The 22899-nt window shown below is 36.4% G+C and overlaps 3 protein-coding genes across 3 annotated transcripts; 2 read left to right on the top strand and 1 right to left on the bottom strand.

Moving 5' to 3' along the window:
* Positions 623 to 2532, top strand: LOC109236192 (tetraspanin-2-like). The gene is made up of 2 exons (XM_019402396.1): positions 623 to 1281; positions 2065 to 2532. Exons 1-2 carry the CDS (start codon positions 853 to 855, stop codon positions 2437 to 2439), a joined length of 804 nt encoding a protein of 267 aa, XP_019257941.1. The 5' UTR covers positions 623 to 852; the 3' UTR covers positions 2440 to 2532.
* On the top strand, positions 7853 to 9120 carry LOC109236191 (protein phosphatase inhibitor 2-like). The gene has a single exon (XM_019402395.1). The coding sequence runs from the start codon at positions 8202 to 8204 to the stop codon at positions 8646 to 8648; it is 447 nt and encodes a 148-aa protein (XP_019257940.1). The 5' UTR covers positions 7853 to 8201; the 3' UTR covers positions 8649 to 9120.
* LOC109235449 (uncharacterized protein At4g28440) lies at positions 11270 to 16722 on the bottom strand. Its single transcript, XM_019401567.1, has 3 exons — positions 16614 to 16722; positions 16181 to 16399; positions 11270 to 11780 (listed from the first exon to the last, which is right to left on the bottom strand). Exons 2-3 carry the CDS (start codon positions 16383 to 16385, stop codon positions 11590 to 11592), a joined length of 396 nt encoding a protein of 131 aa, XP_019257112.1. The 5' UTR covers positions 16386 to 16399; positions 16614 to 16722; the 3' UTR covers positions 11270 to 11589.

The following is a 22899-nucleotide window of genomic DNA, read 5'->3' as shown; positions in this document are numbered from 1 at the left end:
CCTTGCTTTCCGCATCTTGTCCTTAATAGGGGTCACACCCACCTTGTCTTGAATAACTTCATTCTTAATCCTATCTAACCTGGTGTACCCCTACATCCATCTCAACATCCCCATCTCTGCTACCTTCATATTCTGGACATGGGAGCTCTTGATTGGCCAACACTTAACCCCATACAACATGATCAGTCTGACCACCGCTCTATAAAATATACCTTTAAGTTTTGGTGGGTCACTTCGCCAACTACCCTGACTAACAAGTGGAAGTGAAGGGAAAAGACAATTTGGTGCATTAAGCTAGGAATTTTAGAGAAAGGGTTGGTCAATTTATTGCACGCAATTTTATATTGCGTTTCTACAAGAAACGTTGCTTCAATTTTTACAAGATTATTATGAGATGCCCAACAAAAAGCGGACCTAAATAATTATAAATTTAAGGCACATGTATTTACTTTTATCAGATGCAATGCATTTATCAATTCCAATTATTTTCACATAAATTTTCCCAATCCATATATTAATAACTGGGTGATATGTTCCTAGAAGTAAAAGAAGTTAAACACATTTATGATTGGATTGATTAGGACAAAAAAAAAGTAAAGAAGTTCAGCACTGCACAATTTTAGGTCCTCCTAAGTCCTAATTCATAATGTTGACATATAACTTAAAAGCAACCATATTTAGTAAATGAAAACCAATTTTCTTATGTACGTGTTTGTGCTATCTATCTCTGAACCTAGACCACAAATGACAAAAAGAAAATGAGGTTAATTGCTAAGGACCTTTACCACGTAAAGCAAACAGAAAATATTCCAAAATGAGAAATTTTACTACATCTGATATTTTTTTATCAGGATGGATCTTGGAAAATATGGCTACATGATCATGCTCATTCTCAATTTATTTGGAATTATCATATCAATTCCCATTATCGTTATCCCCCTCGTAACAGTTGATAAATTTTGTCGTGAAACTTCAATGACAATGTTTTTAATTGCTGGAATCATGATATTTACATGGTCATTAGCAGGTCTCATAAGTTCATTATGTTGTTGGAAAATTGGTTTCCAGGAATTTATTTATATGAGATCACAGGTTTTTATCCTATTTATAGTAGTTATTTTGGGAACAATGGCGTGGTGGCAATCTAGAACAGATTCTCGTTTGTACACATATTATGACTGGGAAACTTTTAAGAATTGTATGGTGAAGAAACAAATTTGTCAAAGAAATTTGGGAAATGGATTGGAGAAATTGTCTCCATTTGCTTCACATTCCCTTCAGGTATTATTTGTTTTTAAGCTTTTGTGCTACACAAAATTCACATGCATTTACACCTGTATGATTTCTTCTGTTGTGATATCCATCATATATAGAATCAATATTACCATTTATATATACGACGGATCATTTCCAGATCAAATCCAGGCATATCAAAACGAGCCAAGTTAATAGATGGATCTTAATCAAACCTGTCCAAAGTTCGCTTGGATCGATATAAATTTGTTAAAATGGACAAATATTGGGTTGTAATTAACCCAACCCCATCCAATATGATGAAATCTCTCTTCTTCTTTTTTTGTTTTCTTGTTTTGCTCGTTGACATAATTCTATAAAATTAACATAATTCTCAATCTCCAAATTGCCATAATACCCAAATTCTTCGAGATTGATAAAATTTTCGATGTCAAAATTTGATTTTTCTATACGCTTTAGTTTATCTTGGATGTAGACCCATCAACGTACACTGTTTTGATCTATTTTGACCCCATATTTTCACGGGTCATTTCAACTTCAATTCATTAGATCAAGTCAATAGACGAGTAATGACCCAACCCCTTTACGCTTGGACGAATTAAGGTGGCTACAAATGAATGGGTCAAATGTTACTGCCTCTAATTGCAATCGATCATGCACGTAGAAATTAAGTTGCGCACAATTTCATTCAACTACTATGATATTTTACACTAAGACACCTTCATCAATTTGATATCTTCGTCTCCACTTTTCATTTGTCATTCATGTATAGCTTTTTTATATATTAATCATATAATTTTCTTGTTTTAGGATGCTTGTTGCAAGTACCCGAAGATATGTGATGCAAGAAACCCACATGACCCTTTAACTTGGATGGAAATATACGATGGTCTCCCAGCCACTGACAATAATCAACAAGGTGAAAAACAAAACAAGTCTAATAATGAAACTGATGGAGATTGTGGTAAATGGAGTAGTGATTCCAATAAGCTTTGTTTCGATTGCAATGTGTGTAAAAAAGGTTACTTGGACAAGCAAGATCAGAATTGGGTTACTGCATTATCGATTTGTGTTGTTAACAGTGTTGTCCTCCTTTCATTTTCTTGTTACTTTTATAGTAAGAATTTTGGGGAGCCTAATAGGGAAAATACTAAAAGCAGCAAAGTCCATCCTGCTGATGTATAGGATATGTAACAAAGTAGAGATATTGGTCCTATGTATCATATTTATATACGTATGTGTCCTCGGAGAATAGCTTGGTGACAAGTTTACTAGTTTCTTTTGTGTTGTTTATAACTTTGATTCTGTGCGAATTTAAGGCCGTAATAGGAACTAGATTTGCATGCCTTTTAACGAATTGACACGATGGATTGGTAGAAGAGTTCTATTAATAAAATTACCCTCTTTGAATCACTAGGAATAAAGTCTACTCCACAAACTAAATGCCCTTTTACTATGTGTATATTTGGAGAAGAAAGAAGAAGAGAAGTTTCTTAAAGAAGGAGCAGGAGTACGTTACTTCTTGGACACATAAAGAAAGGAGCAATTTTCATCACACTTTATATGTTAATTACCCCATCATTAATAGTGGTTGTATTGGTTTAAACTGCTAAGATAACTTCCATGTAACCTTTCATTCATATCCCCTTTTTAAATGGGTGGGGTCAGTTCAGATGCGTGACCTACGATCCAAAACCCAAATAACCAACATCTCTCACTTCGTCCATTGTGGACCGACCAAAAAAGCAGTACCATGTTAATTACACATATAGTTCATACAAGCAAATAGTTCTTGCGACCTAAGGGCACCATCAGTAGTTATACCTATTAAGGTTGTACAACAGCTCCATGTAAAAATTCAATCACATACGAAAAGGATTCACTACCAACACGAGGATCTTATTACTCGTAATACCCCAAAAATCATTTGCTACTCTAGTAGCTAGTTATCTGATCCTTCAACCTCTAATGAGGTGAACTCGAGTTCCTGTTTAACTTTGTATCACAATTAACTTAATACCATCCTGGTAAGTGTAATGGTCGATCTGCGAGCGCCAATTAAATTACTAATTTTAGTTGTCTTCTCTTTCGATTCGACTCTATCCATTCTAGATCAAATGCTTTCCTAGACATGCATTGCATCACTAGATCACTCATGACTATTAGTAACATGCTAAAGTAGCAACACTGATTCAAGAGACAATAAAAGGTCAAAGAGTATTCTAAAGAAAAGTCGATATTACTTTTCAAGGTCTCACACAATGAAGAAGCAGGGATCCTGTCACAATCCAAAATCCCGCCTTAGGCCTAGTGATGGCACCTAGTCTCTAAGACTAGGTAAGCCGATTTCTTACAACAATTAAACCAGTTAAACATGATATTATTAAAATAGAGTTTAATGTAAATACCGAAATAAATGTGACACAAGCCTACACGGCAACAATCACAATAATCCTCCCAAGACTAGGTAGTACAGAGTCACGAACTCTAGATGAATATATAGTAATATCTCAAAACGAGGTACAAAACTGTTCGGATAACGAATTAACTATACAATCAAAAGGAAAAGAACTCCAACGGACTGCGACGATCAGCAGCTCTACCTTGAATCCTCGCGTTCAAGAAGCTAACTCAACCCGAGTATGTTACCTCCAATACCTGGATCTGGAAAAAAAATGTACAGAAGTATAGTATGAGTACACCACGGTCGGTACCCAGTAAGTATCAAGACTAACCTCGATGGAGTAGTGACGAGGTACAAGTCAAGACACCTACTAGTCATAAAACCTGTGCAGTATATAAGTATAAAGCTAATAACGGAAACAAGAATCAATAATTGGCGACAAGGAAATAAACATGTGATAAATAATGAAGTAATCAGAATACCATAAAAATAACAGTGAAACCAATTAAGGGAAACAAATAATAACTGAATAATCGAACTGTTCTAACACAAGTTTCACCAAAACATTACTCTAAGATACCTCATATCATAAACACAAGTCACGAGTCCCAAATCATAAGTCATATGCTCACGGCACCTTGTGCCCACATTATTAATCACAATCGCACAGAGAACTCACGTACCAATATCTCAATCCGCTCGGCATGGTCACAGGCTCAATATCATAATGGAAGCAAATAATACAAGGATACATACGCATGATCTATGAATTTCATGTTTCATACTCCTGAACCGGTGTAATTGACATGCTACGTTGTATGCTTGTGCGAGTGTACTACTACAGCCCAAGTCAACAAGTTCTATCAAAGACATTGAGTAGCTCATTGAAAGCGAAACAACAAGTCACGTAAGGTACATGACATACACAAGGAATATCACACCATCACATGAATATCATCAACATTATATGCTCCCAGGCTATCACATATCATCCCTGACATAGTCCCATTTATCTCTCTATATTGACAACATCATAATAGCCACATTTACCACGCCGCCCAGACATTTAACACAATAGCCTCCCATATCACTCCTCATAATAGCCACCCGTATCGCTCTGCTCAGACAATAATACAATATCCACCCGTATCATTTCACCCTAACAATATATCAATAGCCACCCGTATCACTCCGCACAGATCAACAACGGTGAGATGCCACCCTTATGCTCCGCACAACAACAATCAATCCATACAACAAAACCACATGTGCTAACATCACAACAACACGGCATATCAACTCATACCACAAGTGCCTATAGGCCAAAACCTTTTCACAATAACATTACCAATATCACCACAACACATAACCCATAGTTAAATCATGATGTGTACATAAATCTCAATAACAACAAAGAAATGTAATGGGGAAAATAACTCAACAATGAACAACATACCATTAAACAACAACTTCAACGAAACAAGTTAATGGCTTTCAATAACTTCAACTTCAATTAACTGTTTAAGAATAGACTCAATAATGAAGGTATTTTCATGAAATTGCAACTTCAAATCCTTTTGAATGACATAAGCTAACAATGAAAGAGATGGGCATGAAATATCAACTACGTCTAAATGTATGAGAATAACCGACAACGAATAGATATCATATAACAACAATTTCAATTAAGAATAACTCAATAATAAAGGAGGTCACATTATTAATAAAAGAGGTAACAACTTCAAACAAAGCACATAAGAGTAAACTTGATTAGTAAAAGATATGACATGCACTGCAACTTCAAATAAATACATGAAAGAAGCCTAAGAGTCTAAAAAGGTTAATTTACACATATAAGCCCGATTACGCTCTCGTCACCTCGCATACACGTCTTTCAAATAATTCAAATAATACAATCAACCCCAATCCTCAGGGGTAGTTCCCCCACATAAAGTTACGCAAGATACTTACCTCAAAGAAGCTAAATTAATACTCTTAATAGACCTTCCCGTGTGAAACAACCTTCGGACGGCTCGAATCTAGCCAAAATAACTCAATATCATAAATAAAAGCCATAGAAAATAATTTCGAATGATAAAGCTTCGATCTTTAATGAAAACCAAAAAGTCCGCCCAAAAAGTCAACCCCTGGACCTTGCCTCGAAACCCGATAAAATTCAAAAGATTCGAACATCCATTCCATTGCCAGTCCAACCATACCAAAATTATCCAATTCCGACCTCAAATCGGCCTTCAAATCATTATTTTATATTTTAGAAGGTTTTTACAAAAGTCCCCAATTTTCTCCTATTCAAATCACTAATTAAATGATAAAAACAAAGACGGAATCATGAAATATAACCAAATCCGAGTCAAGAATACTTACCCCAATCCAAATGGTGAAAATTCCCTCCAAAATCGCCCAAAACCGAGCTCTATAACTCGAGATGTGATAAAAACAACCAAACCCTCGATATATAACATATTTCGCCCAGCACTTCTGCTTTTGCGCACCCTCAGTCGCACCTACGAAACCGCATCTGCAGATATATCATCGTAGATGAGGAAACAACTAAAGTCCCAAATGTCTGCTCCTACATCCAAGACACCACATATGCGGTGTCGCTTCTGCAAACAATGAAGCGCACTTGTATGGCAGCTTTTGCGACAAAACCTCTGCACCTGCGGAAACTTCCTACCCAACTCACTATCGCACCTACGCGTATCGACTCGCACCTACGGAGCCGCATTTGCGGGAATGGCATTGCAGATGCACAACAACTCAGCTCCCAATCAGCTTCCTTCTGCGCCCTCTCGTCCGCACCTGCGGTCACCACACCTAATCAAAATCCAAGGGGAGGAGAATAACATTAATCAATATTCTGAAGTTCAAATATGTGTTTTTTAATTTTTTTTTTTCACTTTTAGTAGCTTTTGCTATAAGAAATAACAAGAAAAATACCATTTATTGGAAAAGAAAAAGAAATCATATTTTACTTTTGTTTGATATTTAGGTCTTCCCATAAGGTTAATTCACATAAGTATATTTTCTCCTCTCGTCCTTCTTAATTTTCTTGTTTAAGCTTTTGATACATCCTTTTAAAGAATTATTTATTAACATTAATTATAAAGGGGAGAAAATGCATAAAGACCCCATTAAACTTGTTCGAAAAATTCATTTACACACCTTAACTTTACGGGTGTCCTAACACCCCACTATTCTTATCTAGACTAAATTTAATATCTCCTTCAAAATACCGAACCACTCTTATGGTGGGCTGTGTTTAACACACGCCATATACTGCACTATTTCATTTTTTATTTACTGTTTCTATCTTTTTTTCATTTCATCTTCTCCACCTTCCTTCATCACTATTCTAGCAGCCCGCCACCATGGAAGGTAGTCACAGCAATAACCTCCGTTAAACCCATAAACTCTATCTCTAAAAAATCAAAACCACCTCCCCCTGCCACTCCACACCCAGATCTAAAAGAATAGGAGAGAAAATTTCTTGTACGAAAAATGGTATTGGCGAAGATCAAGCTCTCCAATCAAGTGTTAAAATTATTCCAACCTAAATACATGACCCAATTGCTTAAGAGAACTTATGTTTCTATCAAATCGAGGAGATTAAAGAGAGAATGTATGAGCAATGAAATGGAGTTTGTAAAGGTAGGTGAATATGGTGGGGGAAAAGAGGAGTATGAATAGAGATTCAACAAGAAAAAGAGAAGCAAAAAATAAAACATGACTAGTTTCAAAGCATTGGGAAGAAGAGGATGGCAGGAGATGATAATGGCAGGCCAGTGGAGAACCATGGTTCTCTAAAAACGAAGAAAGAGAAAAAGAAACGAAAAAGAAAAGAAAAATGAATAAGAAAAGAGAAAAAATTAGTATTAAGTTTAATTAGTTAGAGTATCCAATAGGAAAGTGACACCTAGACAATTAAAGTAGTTGTAAGCTATTTTTTTGTGCCTCACGCGCTTCTAGGAAATGAACTGCACTTTTCATGCCAGGTTATCACTCAATGGGGTATTAAATTCACTTAAAATTAGAATAAGGGGGTAAAAGGTCGCTCGTAAAGTTAAGATGTGTAAATAATTTTTCCTGGCAAGTTTAATGGATACTCTATGCATTTTCTCTTATAAAGGGTATCTGACTAAATTACTCTTTCCAATCGCGTGGTGTATTCAATTTAATTTACTCCTAGAAACTATCAAAACGTGTCATGTTCATGTCCAAACAAATAAAATGATAAATTTTTTACTACATGAAGAATCAACTTGTTTTGAACATTTCTCCCATTCCTCTAATGTTATTAAACAAATTTTAACTCGTTCTTGTCCATGTTTTTCTCCGGCAAACTCCTCGTGATGTATGTTTCATAGGTGGAACTGCATTGAGAATCAATTAGGACTATCTCAATCAATATATCACCTATTCCTTTTTTCAAATTAGTTGAGATCAACTACACGAATCGTTTATAGTCCTTTAGTTTTATTAAGATCCATTTGCTTGAAGATTTTTCTATAGTATTGTTGAAATGAAGGGCGTAAAATGGGACGAGGCAAAATTGGAGGAAATAGAGGCAAACAAACCCGAGAGAATGAAGATAACTGAGCCCAAGACACCATTTCATCACGTCAAGATTGATGATGAGAACAATTTTGATGAGGATTGCAATGGTAGCGATGTGGATGATGACATGGCATCATGTTCAAGTAAAAGTAGTAAATCTCCTAATTATAAGGATGATCGTGAAGATCATGCCATGGATGATGATGATGATGATTCAGAGGAATCAGAAAGGAAAAGGAGTTTCATAGAGCATAGAAGAGGGCATTATGATGAATATAAGAGAATCAAAGAGCTACAACGAAATGGTTCATTTCTTGCAGAACCTTCTGATGATGAAGAGGATGATTTATCATTGGAAGATGGTGTTAAGGGCAAAGAAATTGAGAAAGAAAAAGCAGACACTTCTGCATAGTGATCATCTAATCTTGTTTCCATTAATGTTGTTGTCTTTTTCTTTTTCTGGTTTAACCATTCAATATAGACAGCTCACATGATCTACATTTGCGCTATAGATAGGACTAATTTTTGTAGAATGCGATTTATCGTCTTAGTCGCCTACTGGTGCGAAGATCTTAAGCTCATTCTGGTCGGATTAATCTACATTTGTGACAGATAAGTCCACTGAGAAGGTAAAATAAGGTTTTCCATTCTCAAATTTCGATCCCAAAGACATGAATGTTGATGAAATGACACCGTTGTTGGTAAAACTGCTGTTTTCGTTTTTTTTTTTCCTTTTCATGTGTATATTTTTCTTGCAAGTTGTATGGCACATCTTCCTTTTAGATGTCAATGGCTGCCATCACTTTTTGCTAGAGAAATGAATTATTAATGTTATGCGATCATTATAGTGGAAAATGATGTGTCAAGTTCTTTCATTAGATGAATACGCCGATCTTTATATATTTTGGCCACGTCCCTTTCTGCTCCAAAGAAGAAGGTTTGGATCTTTCAATCTTATATCGTGAGGCATGTGACCTATATTAGGTCCATAAGATACCACAGTTTTTGGTGTTCTATGATTCACCTCCGAATAATGAGTAGGTAGTTCAATCCTTTGTATTTTAATCTTTTTAGTAAACTGATGGGGGGATGCGGAGCAATAGGTCGAATTACTATATAAAGAAGAGTTGTAAACTATAGGACTTCTTGTTCGAGTAGGAATATTTCGGTTTTTCTCATTCCTTCTCCTCGATAAGAATAGGGATTTGAAATGATACAAAATCCTCTTCATTTTGTTATGTTCAATGAAAGAACTGCCTAAGCATACTTTTTCGGATCCAAACTTCTTTGTTCTCTCTAAGTCTTCTTCTTGCATAGAAGAACGCAACTGTTGCAAAAACTGGGATTGTAGTAGTAGGTGGCATCCCCTCTTAGTTTTGACTTTTGAGTAGGCGTTTTTCATAGTTGGCATTGTTGTTTCAGTGACCGATTATACTGTTTGGATTTGATACGTTTTCCCTGGTTTCAGTTTTAATCTTAGGACAAATGATGAGAAGCTACTTCATTCCTATTTTCTTTAGTTTGTTATTAGTAACTATATTATTATTTCTGTCTTTCTTTTTAAATTTTTCTTAGGGTCTGGTTCTTAATTTGCTTCTATGTATCCTTTCTCGCATGATTTCAAATGTTACGTGCCTTTGAGAGAAAGCTAGAAAGGGTTGTGTTCGAATGGTTATATATATAGTTGAAAACTTCCTTTTCATATTGAAAAAGAAGAGCAGTTTATCAGGGATTAGAAACTTAAGATATCCAATTACCAAATCTCCTTACAAAACTTAACCTTACCTCAAACTTATTTAACCTGATAATTCTATAAAAGACAAATAGCATGTAGTCATATAAAAGGTGTAAAATTGAAAAATAGCCACTTTAAACTCATGCTATTAGAGTTAACCCAATATTTAAAAAGCTATTAGCATTTAGCCACTCATTTCACAAGAAAAAATATCAAAAACACCCTCAACACAGACACAAGAAACAACTCTGGCAAGAGGTACTGGAATTCAAAGACTTGATAAGGTGAACCCTACTATACTATTCTGGGGTTCAAAATTTTGCTGAATTTTTAAACCGCAGCAACATATCATGGGATTCAAATTCCTATAGCTTTAAACTCCAGCAATAATTCCTAGAGTTTAAACACTATCTAGTTTGAACCCCAGCAATTATTCTCCGATTGGAGTTGGCTGATTTTAGAGCAAGCAGAATTGAGCAATTACAGAGAAGTGACAAGCCATAGCCTATAAGAGAACTTATGGAAGCCAAAGAATGTTTGGCCATCAACAGCAATTATCTGCATTTTCCCATAGAGAAATAGCGCTAATACAAATAGCGTGTCTAATGCAGTGTTGAATTTTTGGCGTGTGAATCTTTTGGCGTTAAATTTTAGAACTTTTGGCACTTGGGAAGAGCACTATTAACTCCAAACACCATAATTAACAGGCTATGTTATTACTTACTTTTTTATGCTCAAGTCAACTTATGCACGCTTCAACTATTCCACCTAGTAATTGTCACCTCCCTCGAACAAAAATACTCCCTCCGGTCCAAAATAAGTAATTTTTTGGCCTTTTTCTTGTGGTCCAAAATAAGTGATTTTTCCAGATTTCAAGGATTGAATTAATTATTTTTTTCCTACATTGTCCTTGAAGTAAATAGTGTTGGAATATGTGTTAGGAGTGTTTATGTGAGATAGTAAAGGTTAATATGGTCAATTCCATTAGTAATTAATGCTAAAAGGTGAATTTCTTAATCTGTGTGAAAACATCCAAAAAATCACTTATTTTGGACCGGAGGGAGTACCAAATAACTCTACCTACAACCGAAGTTACCTCTGTGATCATCACTGCAAAACTCATTGTTTCAAAACCAAACCTAACGTCCTCAGAGGATCAGAATTATATGTGCAACTAATCCAGGATGACAGTTTCTGCTGTTAATTTTGTTTATTAGTTCTGGGTGAAGATAATGGAACAAGAGTCAAATAGTGTCCTTTCCTGTAAAACCCAGATATGGAAAAAAGTTGGAGCAAAGGGAAAGAAAGAAGTTATAAGCAAATATACTAAAGTTCTATGGTGGCTACATAAAAACAAAACGAAGGCGCATAATACTTTGAAAATCAATCCTTCTCAAAAAAAAAAAAACAAAGAAACGAGCAAGTTGTACTACGGTTTATTGCAGCTACATGACTTGCTATCTACAAAACATTTGGACCAGTCACCTCAACTACAAAAAGCTTTCTGACTAAACAACTAAGTAGTTTTCCCTCAACTGATATTAGTGCCCCTAAAAGAACCAAACTTACTTATATTGCTTCTCTCTAACGGCATTACCGTTGTTATGGCTGCCTCGAATCACTGTTCAACAACAGTCACTTGTTCAAACTCAATAAGGGACAGATTGTTGTCTTCCTTGACAGAGAAACTAGCAGGTTCAGTAACTTCAATACGTCCCCATCTGTCCACTGCAAGTCTCATCGATCCCTTGAACATGTCAATTTTAGCATTGCGCAAAATTACAGTAGCACCTTCTGTCATCATGTCAACTGAAAAAGAAATCCCCAAGTTAATAGAAGGAAAAGGTAGCGACACACGATGAAATCCCAAACACAATCCACGGAAGCAGTGGGAAAAAAAATAGAGAGATTCAAGATACACTAATTGTTTTTAACCTATAATGTAAAAGAGACATGTTATTTGACAGCATAGTGGTGATAATTTCAAAATCAATCACCAAAATAATTACACTAAAAAGTTACCAGCTTTCCAAAATGAAGGAGCCTATGAATCCAAATTACAGCCATCACATGAAGAGATGGGAAGAAAAACAGCATCGCCGAATTGGCCGAGCAATTCAGGAAAGCTGAATATGAAAGCAGTGAAAAGAAGAACCTCCCTGACTAAATATTTAATTTCACAATTCTCCTTCCTTTAAAAAATTTATATGATGCTTACAAGATGCAGAAACAGATAGAAAGTCAGCTTCTAAAAGACTGAGCTCAGTTTGCTAAATTTTGAAAGAAGCCAAGCATGGCTTGGATCGCACAGCCAACTATATGAAAGAAACTTAAGCAATGATTCCCTAATATATCTGATATCATACAGTTCTTCCAGTAAAGACATGTAACATACCAACAAATGAATGATATCTGTACTTGATGGCTTGCCTTAATTACTTATGCAATTTTTCGTCACAAAACTAGAGACGTAATTAAGGTTTACAGAATAGCGGGGCTCTTTTGTTTTTTTTTTTTTAATTATCAGAAAGTTATTTGCTTTTAACTACTCCAAGATTGAGCTACACAGAAGAATACAACAACAACAGACCCAGTGTAAACCCACAAGTAGAGTTTGGGGAGGGTAGTATGTACGCAGATCTTACCCCTACCTTCAAGAAGGCAAAGAGGTTGTTTCCGAAAGACCCTCGGCTTAGGAAAGATAAAAGGAAAGGGCAACAGCAAGCACACCAACTAGAAAACCGAAGCAAAAATACAAAGGTACAAAACTGAGTAGTGTAATCAGAAGGCTGAAATGAAAGCAACGACAAGTAATCACAAACGTTAAGGAATACGAAAATACATAAATAACACTAACTCATGTACTAAAGCTACTGTTACAGACAAGGACAACGCTACTAGTGTTATCAAAGGCAAAAATTGCAAAAAAGCTCTAAGGTCCGTTGGGGCTTTAAGCGCAAAGCGCAATAAAGCGTGGGCTTTAATGAAAAAAGGCGCAACGGGAGAAAAAGTAAAAATATGCATGGTGTCCAAGACTAATCATTATAAGCATGAATAACAAATATATGGACAAAGAAATTGAAAAACAATTCACGAAAAAGTGAAATATCAATTATTTAAGGTCGTCTTTCCAGGATTACACTCATTGGCAAGGAAAAGTATGCCTTAGAGCTTTGATGCGACACTAAAGCGCCCACAAAGCGAGGCGAAGTGCTCAACGTGTTTGAGCCTCGCTTCAGGGCTTAAGCGCGCCTTTGACAACACTGAACGCTACGCGACCTATCCTAACCCTTTACCTTTATTCTCAACCTCCACACCTTCCTATCCATGGTCATATCCTCAGTGACCTGGAGCAACGCCATATCTTGACTAATCACCTCTCCTCAATACTTCTTCGGCCTACCTCTACCTCTCCTTGGGCCCTCCAGGGTCAACCTCTCACACCTGCTCACCGGTGCATCTGTATCTCTCCTCTTCACATGCACGAACCATCTAAGTCTCGCCTCCCGCATTTTGTCCTCCACATGGGCCACGCCCACCTTGTCCCAAATAACTTTATTTTCAATTATATCTTGCCTGGTATGCCTGCACATCCATCTCAACATCCTCAATTCAGCCACCTTCATCCTTTGGACATGGGATCTTGATTGGCCAACACTCCGCCTCATATAACGTAGTCGGTCTGACCACTGCTCTATAAAATTTACCTTTAAGTTTAGGTGGCACATTCTTATCACACAAAACACTTGAAGCAAGCCTCTATTTCATCCATCCTGCCCCGATACGATGTATAACATCCTCGTCGATCTCTCCATTCCCTTGTAGAACTAACCCATGGTATTTAAAACTCTCTCCTAGGTATGACTTGAGAATCAAGCCTCACTTCTTCGTCCACAACCTGAGTTGTCCCAGTGAACTTGCACTCCAAATATTCGTCTTGGTCCTGCTCAACTTGAAACCTTTAGACTCCAGGGTTTGCCCAAATCTCTAACCTCCCGTTAACACCGCCTTGCGTCTCGTCAATAAGAACAATGTGATCTGCAAATAACATACACTACGGCACCTCTCCTTGTATTTGGCGAGTCAGCGCGTCGATCGCCAAGGCAAATAGAAATGGACTGAGGGCTGACCCCTGATGCAACCCCATCATAATTAGGGAGTTTTCCGAGTCCCCTCCCACGGTCCTCACTCGAGTCTTAGCTCCATCATATATGTCCTTAATAGCCCTAATGTAAGGAACAGATACACCTCTAGCCCCAAAACATCTCCACAGAACCTCCCTTGGCACTTTATCATAAGCCCTCCATACAGAATAATAGCATGTTGAATTACTTATCAAAAGAAAAAAAAGAATAAAATGTTGAATGCCGACTGATTGCCCGATGGACTCACAGTCCAGTCAAGTAAAATCTCGGCCTCAAAAGTGCAACGTCAGCCAAGTTTCAAGTATGTCTTAACTCTCAAATATTCAAAAAGATCGTAACAAGTTTGTCAGTTAAAATCAGTCGAAAATAAAAGATCAGATTTAATTGCTTTGAATCTAACTAAAATAGCAATGAAAGCAGTTGTTCCATTAGGGATACCAATTAGTTTGAGTTGCCAATTAGTTGTTGGTTACACTTACACCAGATCTAAGTAAAAAGAATAAGTTTGAGATATAAAGAATCTCTAGTTTTTCAGAACCCCTAACTTACCTTAGAGAGATACTAATATTGGAATGTAGCAGCTCAAATTGAGCAGAGTATGTAGAGATTCATATTGCCCAACCCCAACTTGTTTGGGCTGGAGGCATATATTGATTGCTTGAATCAACCTAAAATAACAATGGTTTGGATAATTTTCCTATATTTCCAAAGAAAATTGAACTAGGATCAAGCATCAAAATAAGGGATATTGAACTCTATTTTTCTCCTATTCATGTATCATAGATCGGCAAGATCTGAACCTAATCCAACAGTCCTTAAACCGTGGCGGAATAACTAAAAAGCAAAAGTTTCTCCTATTGTTTCCCTTCTTGATCCTACTTTTGGAAACGCAAAATGGTAAACACCAGAGAACTTAACTTGTCTTAATTTGACGATCAGCTAGAGCTATGAACTGTATTCCAGCAAACATGTTAGTCCCTACCCTAGGGCTCACTCCTCTCGACTCACATAATACTTAGTAACAGTCTAACACTAACATGCTAGACCATGTGTCTAGAGGACAAATAAAATCTTTAACATGAGCAATTCTTGCCAAGTACTAACCATAAATCTGTTCACGTATTGGAAGGTGGACCCGGTATCAACAGGTGAGAGAGCAATTAATATGAACATGCTCCTAGGGGCCGCTTCAAAATTTCTCATCACTTTTACAGTTAGCCAAACCTCAAATCATGCCGAGGTGCAGTACCTTAATCTGATCAGCTCTTCATCCCAAAGCTAAGATTGTCTCACGAAAAAGCCTTGTGAAGACTAGAAAATAGCAATCTGATTCTTTTTTTTCTGTTTGACCGGTATCAATCTGATGTAATACACCAGAAGTATTTACAATCATATAATCTTGGATCCTAAGGAGTAAGGAGGGTAGATAAGCTTAAGCATGGACCAAAATGTAGATCACAGAAATATGTGCCTCTAGAACAACTCCAAGGAAGATTATAGAAGAACAGAGATAGTATTACCCTAAGAGATTTTCTGATTTTACCCAAGTGCTAGTATCTTAGACAGTAGACCCCGTAAGAGCTGAGAGTCTGAGACTTCGACAACATGGCCTTAAAAACAAATGCAAAAGCATGTTGATTGGAAAAGTACCAACTATTATTCCCTACGCTTAGCATTAAGCGTTAGATCACACCATATTCGAGTATCTCATTGTTCTCCCTCCCCCCCTCCCCAACAAAAAAAAAACAGCATTAGCACATGAAGTTCACAGCAGGAATGTATGATAAGACCATAAGAAAACATGAAAACTTAGACAAATTAGATCCCTTACTTAGTCAATTAATATTAAAGGTACAATCTTTACTACCCTTATCCCCTTATTATCCAGATTAATCTTTTCTTTTATAACCAATGAATCGCCGAGGGCAAGCTAATGCACGTCTGGAAATTTGGTGGATAATGAGCCTGCTCCTCTACCCTTCTCCATATTATAAAGATTAATGCAAAGGAACATAATAGGAAACAGGATTCTCTCCTTTTACAGGTAAATACTAAATTCAATACCTTGATCATTTCTAGCAGTGAAAATGATCATTCCAGTTTCATCACCAACCAAGCATTCAGCTAATCGCATCTGGCGGCTTTGATTTCCCTTTGGCACTACCATTTTTGTATTAACCACCTTCACTGTAAGATTTAGGCCTGTAGCCATTGGTCTAAGCTGATCAACCTTAGTGAAAACTGGCTGCTGCTTCTTTGGTTCACCCATTTTTAGTTTTATACCTGACAAAAACTCAAAAAGATCAAATATTTACGCATACCCAATCAAGAAATTGAAAAATAGACTCGAACACATTCAAAAAAAAATACAACAGATCAAAGAAAAACCAAATCTTGGTCAATAAACCACCGCAGAAAGCTGCCGAGAAAACAGAAAAAGCGCAAATAAATTTATTATTTTGAAGAAATAATAGAAGAGATTTGAGTTTTGCTTTACCTGAATTGCAGAGGAAATTGAGATCTGAGTATTCTTCTGGAGATTCAGAATGGAAGTAGGAAAACACAATGGATACCTCAGGCTTGGGACTTTGGTTTTGACGAGAGGACTAAATATCAGTTTGCTCCCGGGAAATTGTTGAAAAGTTCTAATATGCCCCATTAGAAAATAGTGTTCTACAATTAGTCCTCAACAAATAGTTTTAAAGAAAAATTTCACATAAAAACAACTGGCTCCCTACTTTTTAATTTTATAGCTCATATTTCAATTTACAACTAACTACCTCAAAAATAATAAGCTAATACTCAACATTCAACTTCAATAGGTTCTCGAAATTACTATTTAATTTTTAAAAAAGATTGCTCAAGCTTTTAAGTTAATTTTCGAATCAGTAACTGTGACTCAAATATTAGCTCAACAAACCAAATCCATTTGGGTGGTGAAAATTAGATTTTTAACAAGCTTAAAAATATGGTTTTAAATTTTAAATTTGATTTTGTGAGAAATTTGGAGCGGGTGTTATTTAGACTTATTAGAAATAGTATAAGGATGTTGAATATAAAATTTGAAGTCATTTAATAGAGATTTGGACTGGTTTTGAACAAGAATTGCAACAAAAAATCGTGGAAGAAGTTCGTCTACAGACGCTTGTATAAAGGTGTATAAAAGTGTATAATAATGTATAAGATGTGTTTATACACTCGTACACACTATTATACAAGATTATACATCATTATACAAAAAACTGACTTCATCTTCGTCCTTGCGTTTTTTCTGAAATTTAACTCAAATCTCGCTCAAATCTACTCCAAATCACTTCAAATTTAAATTTTGAACTCCTTTTGATATTTTCAATCAATTGGAACAATACCAATCCAAACAACTAACTAACTCAAAAAAATCCGATTTTCGAAAGCAAAGCTTTGAATGGCCTTCAATGGTGGACTTATACTGTTCAATTTTCTTATATTGCAACCAGGTGACACATGGGGAGAAGCAGTAATGGCGGACGACCCCTTGAAGCATATGTAGAAGATGTGAGAAGAAGAGAGAGTGAAAGCAATGGTTGTGAGAACACAAATTTAACTACATAGCATTTAAAGCATTGGTTGTAAGAATACAGATTTTGAATTTACTAATGCTTTTAAAATATGTACAATATGGGCTAGGTTGGGTAAAACTTAAAAACATGGGCCATTTTTTGTTATGGTGTGAAGTCATGTGTATTTTCTTGTAACTCTTTCTAGTTTTAATATACGCTTTGGAGCACGACTAGATCTTGATTAGTGCAAAAAAGTTTCACATTAGGGGTAAACCGTTACCTAACAAAGGAGATTTCATACCTAGGGTTTGAATTCATAACCTCAAGTTAAGGATGAAGGAATAGACAAATAATTAATCACTCTAAACGAAGGAGTATCGTGGCATGAGATTTTTCTTTAAAGGAAAAATGTCTAAATTTACCCTTTAACTATGCAATATGGTACGATCGTAACTTTACCCTCTATTAATAGTTGGGGTCATCTATGTTTGTACCATTCAAAAATTTGTTAAAGTAGGCAATCCATTTATCATAACAATCACTATGTTATGCTCTCTCATTCATTTTAGATGATACATTTCATGTATCGAGAGTCAATTTGATTAAATTGTGGAGCATAATTAGTTCAACTCAAAATTTTAAAACTAAAATTTAGATATTCAAAAACTATACGAGAAATACTATAAACTGCAACTTTTCTCATATCAATATGATAACAAATATATTTTAAAATGTTGGTCAAACTTCATATAGTTTGAATTTCGATAAGTTTAATATATAATTTAAATTGAAATGGAGGGAGTACAACATACGAAACATAGTCATATTTACCTTGTACTATGAAACAAATCATATCTACCATCTGTTTTACTTTTGAATATTCCAATCTCTACTGTTATACTTTCAGTCATATTTGCCCCCATCCGTGAAATGTTCTACTCCCAACTTAAAAAGTACATGTGGTTGGCCTAAGATCAATTTTAAATACCCAATTTATTTTAATCAAACTAATCCAACCCATCGACTCATCTTATCTAATCTATCATCATTGTCACTTAGAAAAAAGATAAACAAAAAAAAGACTATCTGCTTGAAAATAACGTTATTAAGAGAGCGTTCAACTTTATTACTTACAAACTTCATTCTCATGCCTGCTTTTAGAGGAGGTTATAACAACTTTGCTGCAATAGGTTTAGCTTCAAAGCCTAGTTATTTATACAGGGTGGTCCCTTTAAACAAACACCAAAACCTAATTACTATCTATGGTCACAAAATCCTTCCTGACTAGGGCTACGCGGAGTTTATACTGTCCTAGTCATCAACTGCACTTTATCCCTTCAGTTGGCAGCGATGGCATAAAACACTCCATTCACATCGCCACGAACGCCAGTGGCAATACTAACATTAACACCACCGACACTTTCTAAGCCTTAGCAGAAATGACAGCGAATTTTGTTAACTGTACTTCAACATTCAGAAAACCACCTAAGATTACAAGGGCTTGTATGTAGATTTCTTTTTCTTTTTAATTTTGTTTGAAGTGACAATGGTAATAGATTAGAAGAATATGGTTGATTGGTCGGGTGTGTGTTTTGACCCCGAAATTGTTAGTTAAATAAATGTGGTTAGCGGAGTTCGAACTTGAATCAGTAGGGTAGGCCTAACGGATCACTTAATCAAGGCTCGAAACAATCATCACTTAATGAAGCTCAAGGGTCCAAATTTTGCCAGCTGATGAAGAGTTTGTTATTTAACTAAGAAACTCTGCAGAGAAGAGTAACGAAACACGGTATCTCTCTTCTCCCACTCTTCCTTCTCTTCTTCCTGATTCTCTCCTCTTTCTTTTCTCTTCTAACCCCAATCCTTTCTCTTCTTATACAAATCTAGAGTACAACCATGGAGTTCTACTTCATTTAGTTATCAATTTCCATTTTCCTTAGCTTTGTAATTTTTTGTTTTTCATTTCAATATAAATCGAAAAATTGTCCCAAAAATGTTGTAACTCTTTTTTTTGCATTTGTTAAATTCCAAATTAATTGGTCTGACTCTAACATTTGGTATCAGAGCCCGATTCTGAAACTTGTGGGCACGATAAAGGCGGAAGGCACACGAATAAAGTTGATGGATGAAAAGCTTGCAAAATACGATAAATCGATGGAGGAACTGATAGCCACCTGTAAGGAACTGAACGAGACACGGATGAATATACGTGAAGCTTTTAGGCAGAGCATGGATTGACTGACTGCGCTTGAGGAAGAACCTGCTAGAGTATATGACAATGCAAATTCTCAAGGCTACGGGCTGTTACCCAGGCCTGTGAGAGCAGCAGAAAATGTCAATCTACTTGGCGATAGATTGCTACCAGCACCTGGCTATGATAGTACAACTAACATGATTCTAGGTTGGCCAATACCTCCTCCCAAATGGGAACTTCTGTGTTCGAAGGTGATGAACCTAAGGTTGGGCTCAAAAAATGTGAAAGGTATTTTAAATTTTATAGAACTGCTGAAAATATTGAGGTAGATGCTGCTGCTTTATACTTGAATTGTGTAACTGAAACTTCGTATAATTCTGTCGTTTTAAGTAGGGGAGTAACAACTTGGGGGGAATTTAAAGATGAACTACGTATTAACTTTGGTGAAACCTTAATGGGAGACATTGTATAGGAATTCAATAAATTAAATCAAAATAGATCAGTAAGGGAAGTTTCAGAAAAATTCGAAGACCTTAAGGCACAAATGATAATGAGGAACCCTGTATTAAATGAGTCTCACTTCTTATCCAATTTTATGTGGGCCCTTAAGGAAGAAATCAAATAGACAATGAAGCTGTCCAAACCTGCTACCTTGAATGAAGCCATCGAGCAGGCTAGAATGCAGGAAAAAGCTATTGAGGTTGTGCATAGAAAGGACAGCTCGACTGGGATGGACGCTTTACAAACTAGAGTTACAAATGCGAATAGAACCATAAATCCAATACCCAACAGAACTAGAGCCTATAGGTTGAGCCCTGAGGTATATGAATACAGAAAGTCCAATCGTTTGTGTTTTAAATATAGCAAAAAATATGCTCTTAGTCACCGGTGCAAAACTAGACAACTAGAATGTTTAGTGGGTAAAGATTAAGATAGTCCTGCAACAGTGATAATAGAACCACAGACTCAAGAGGAAGATTCTGCAATGGACAATATTGTCATTGAAGGTGAGATCCAATAGGAGTTTTTAGAGGCTATATGCCTCGACGCATTAGCTGGTAACAACTCAGGAGTAAACTCAATACTATTCAAAGGGGTTATCAAAAACAAAACTCTAGCAATTCTAGTGGTTTCTGGGAGCACTCTCAGCTTTATTCATGAACAAGTTATGAAGAAAACTGGATATGTACCCGTTTATAGTCCACCAATAAGGGTGACTGTTGCAGATGGAAAGTATGTGATGTGCAATGCTTGTTGCATGGGGTTCAGTTGGAAGGTGGGAGGAAAATCATTTCAAGAAGACTTGAGGATCATCAACTTAGGTGGTTGTGGCTTGGTATTAGGAAATTATTGGATGAAAAAGTACAACCCACCAAGTTTGACCATGAGAAGAATACTGTGACAATTGGAAGAAAGGGCAACAAGAGTGTCTTACATTCCATTATTGAAGAGGGCGGACTATATATGATCAATAGCAGCTCCATGGTGAGATTATTGATGAATTGACACACACTCATAGCACATCTGTTTATGGTCAGTGTGAGTCCATCACAAGAGGAAGAAACATCTACCCCTATACAAGAGGTACTGAGTGACTATCAAGAAATTTGTGCAGAACCTAAAGGCTTACCTTCTACCGGGTCATTGGATCATCAAATTCCATTAAAACCTAGGGAAACTCCTGTCAATTTGAGCCCTTACATATACAACTAAAAGGAAGAGTTGGAGAGACAAGTAACATAGATGCTATTGAGTGGGATCATTCAGCCCAACCAATCACCATTCTCATCTCCAACCGTATTAGTGAAGAAAAAATATAGAACCTGGAGATTTTGTATGGACTATAAAGGGTTGAATGACATTACAGTCAAATACAAATACCCTATACTCATTGTGGATGACTTGTTAGATGAATTACATGGGTTTGTGATTTTCTCTAAGGTGGATCTGAGGGCTGGATACCACCAAATCAAAATGAAGGCAGAAGAGGTTTTCAAGACTGCATTCAGGACACATATTGGCCACTATGAGTTCAGAGTAATGACCTTTGGGCTTACAAATGCTCCTGCAACTTTTTAAGCCTTAATGAACCAAGTTTTCCAGCCTTTCCTCAGAAAATTTGTACTAGTGTTCTTTGACGACATATTGATTTATAACAAATCCTTGTATGAACATGTGAGCGATTTATCCTTGGTTTTTGACATTCTGAAAAGAACACTCTTTATGCTAAGAGATCTAAGTGTTCATTTGGCCAACCTCAAGTTGAATACCTTGGTCATGTCATCGATGTTCTTGGAGTAGCAGCTGGCCCTAGCAAGGTGGAATCCATGGTTAACTGGCCCATACTAACCACTCTCAATGCTCTTAGAGGTTCTTAGGCCTAACAGGTTATTACAGGAAATATGTGGCTCACTATGGCACTATTTGTAGACAACTAACAGACCTCTTTAAAAATGATGCATTCAAGTGGAATGAAGAGGCAAAACAAGCTTTCATAACACTTAAGAAAGCCATGTTAACTACACCAGTATTTGCTTTGCCAAATTACACTTAGGAATTCATAGTCGATACAGATGCTAGCTACTCGGGTATCGATGTTTTCCTAATACAAAAAGGAAGGCGGATAGCATTTTTTAGCAAGGTACTGGCACTCAGTCATAAGGAAAAATCCGTTTATGAAAAAGAATATATGGAATTACTCATTGCTATATACAAATGGAGACAATATCTCCAATATAAGCACTTTGTAGTGAGGAAAGATCACCATAGTTTAAAGTACCTGCTTGACCAGAAAGTCAGTTCAGCTTTCCAACAAAAGGGATTGGCCAAGTTGTTGGGACTGGACTATGAGGTCCAATACAAGAGAGGGTCTGAGAATAGAGTGGCTGATGCCTTTTCAAGACAATAAGAAGGCTTGCATGTTCTAGATGACACACACCCTCAAGCTTCACTTCATGTTATAAGCATGACAGTCCCAAGCTGGATGCAAGAAATTAGTGATAGCTACATTGGTGATGGTCTTGCTTCTAACTTGATGGCACAACTCTCAG

This window comes from Nicotiana attenuata, chromosome 12 (genome assembly GCF_001879085.1).
Source record: "Nicotiana attenuata strain UT chromosome 12, NIATTr2, whole genome shotgun sequence".
NCBI classification, from domain to species: Eukaryota; Viridiplantae; Streptophyta; class Magnoliopsida; order Solanales; family Solanaceae; genus Nicotiana; species Nicotiana attenuata.
The sequence above is the reverse complement of the archived record's forward strand: the minus strand, read 5'-3'. Positions and strand labels throughout refer to the sequence as shown.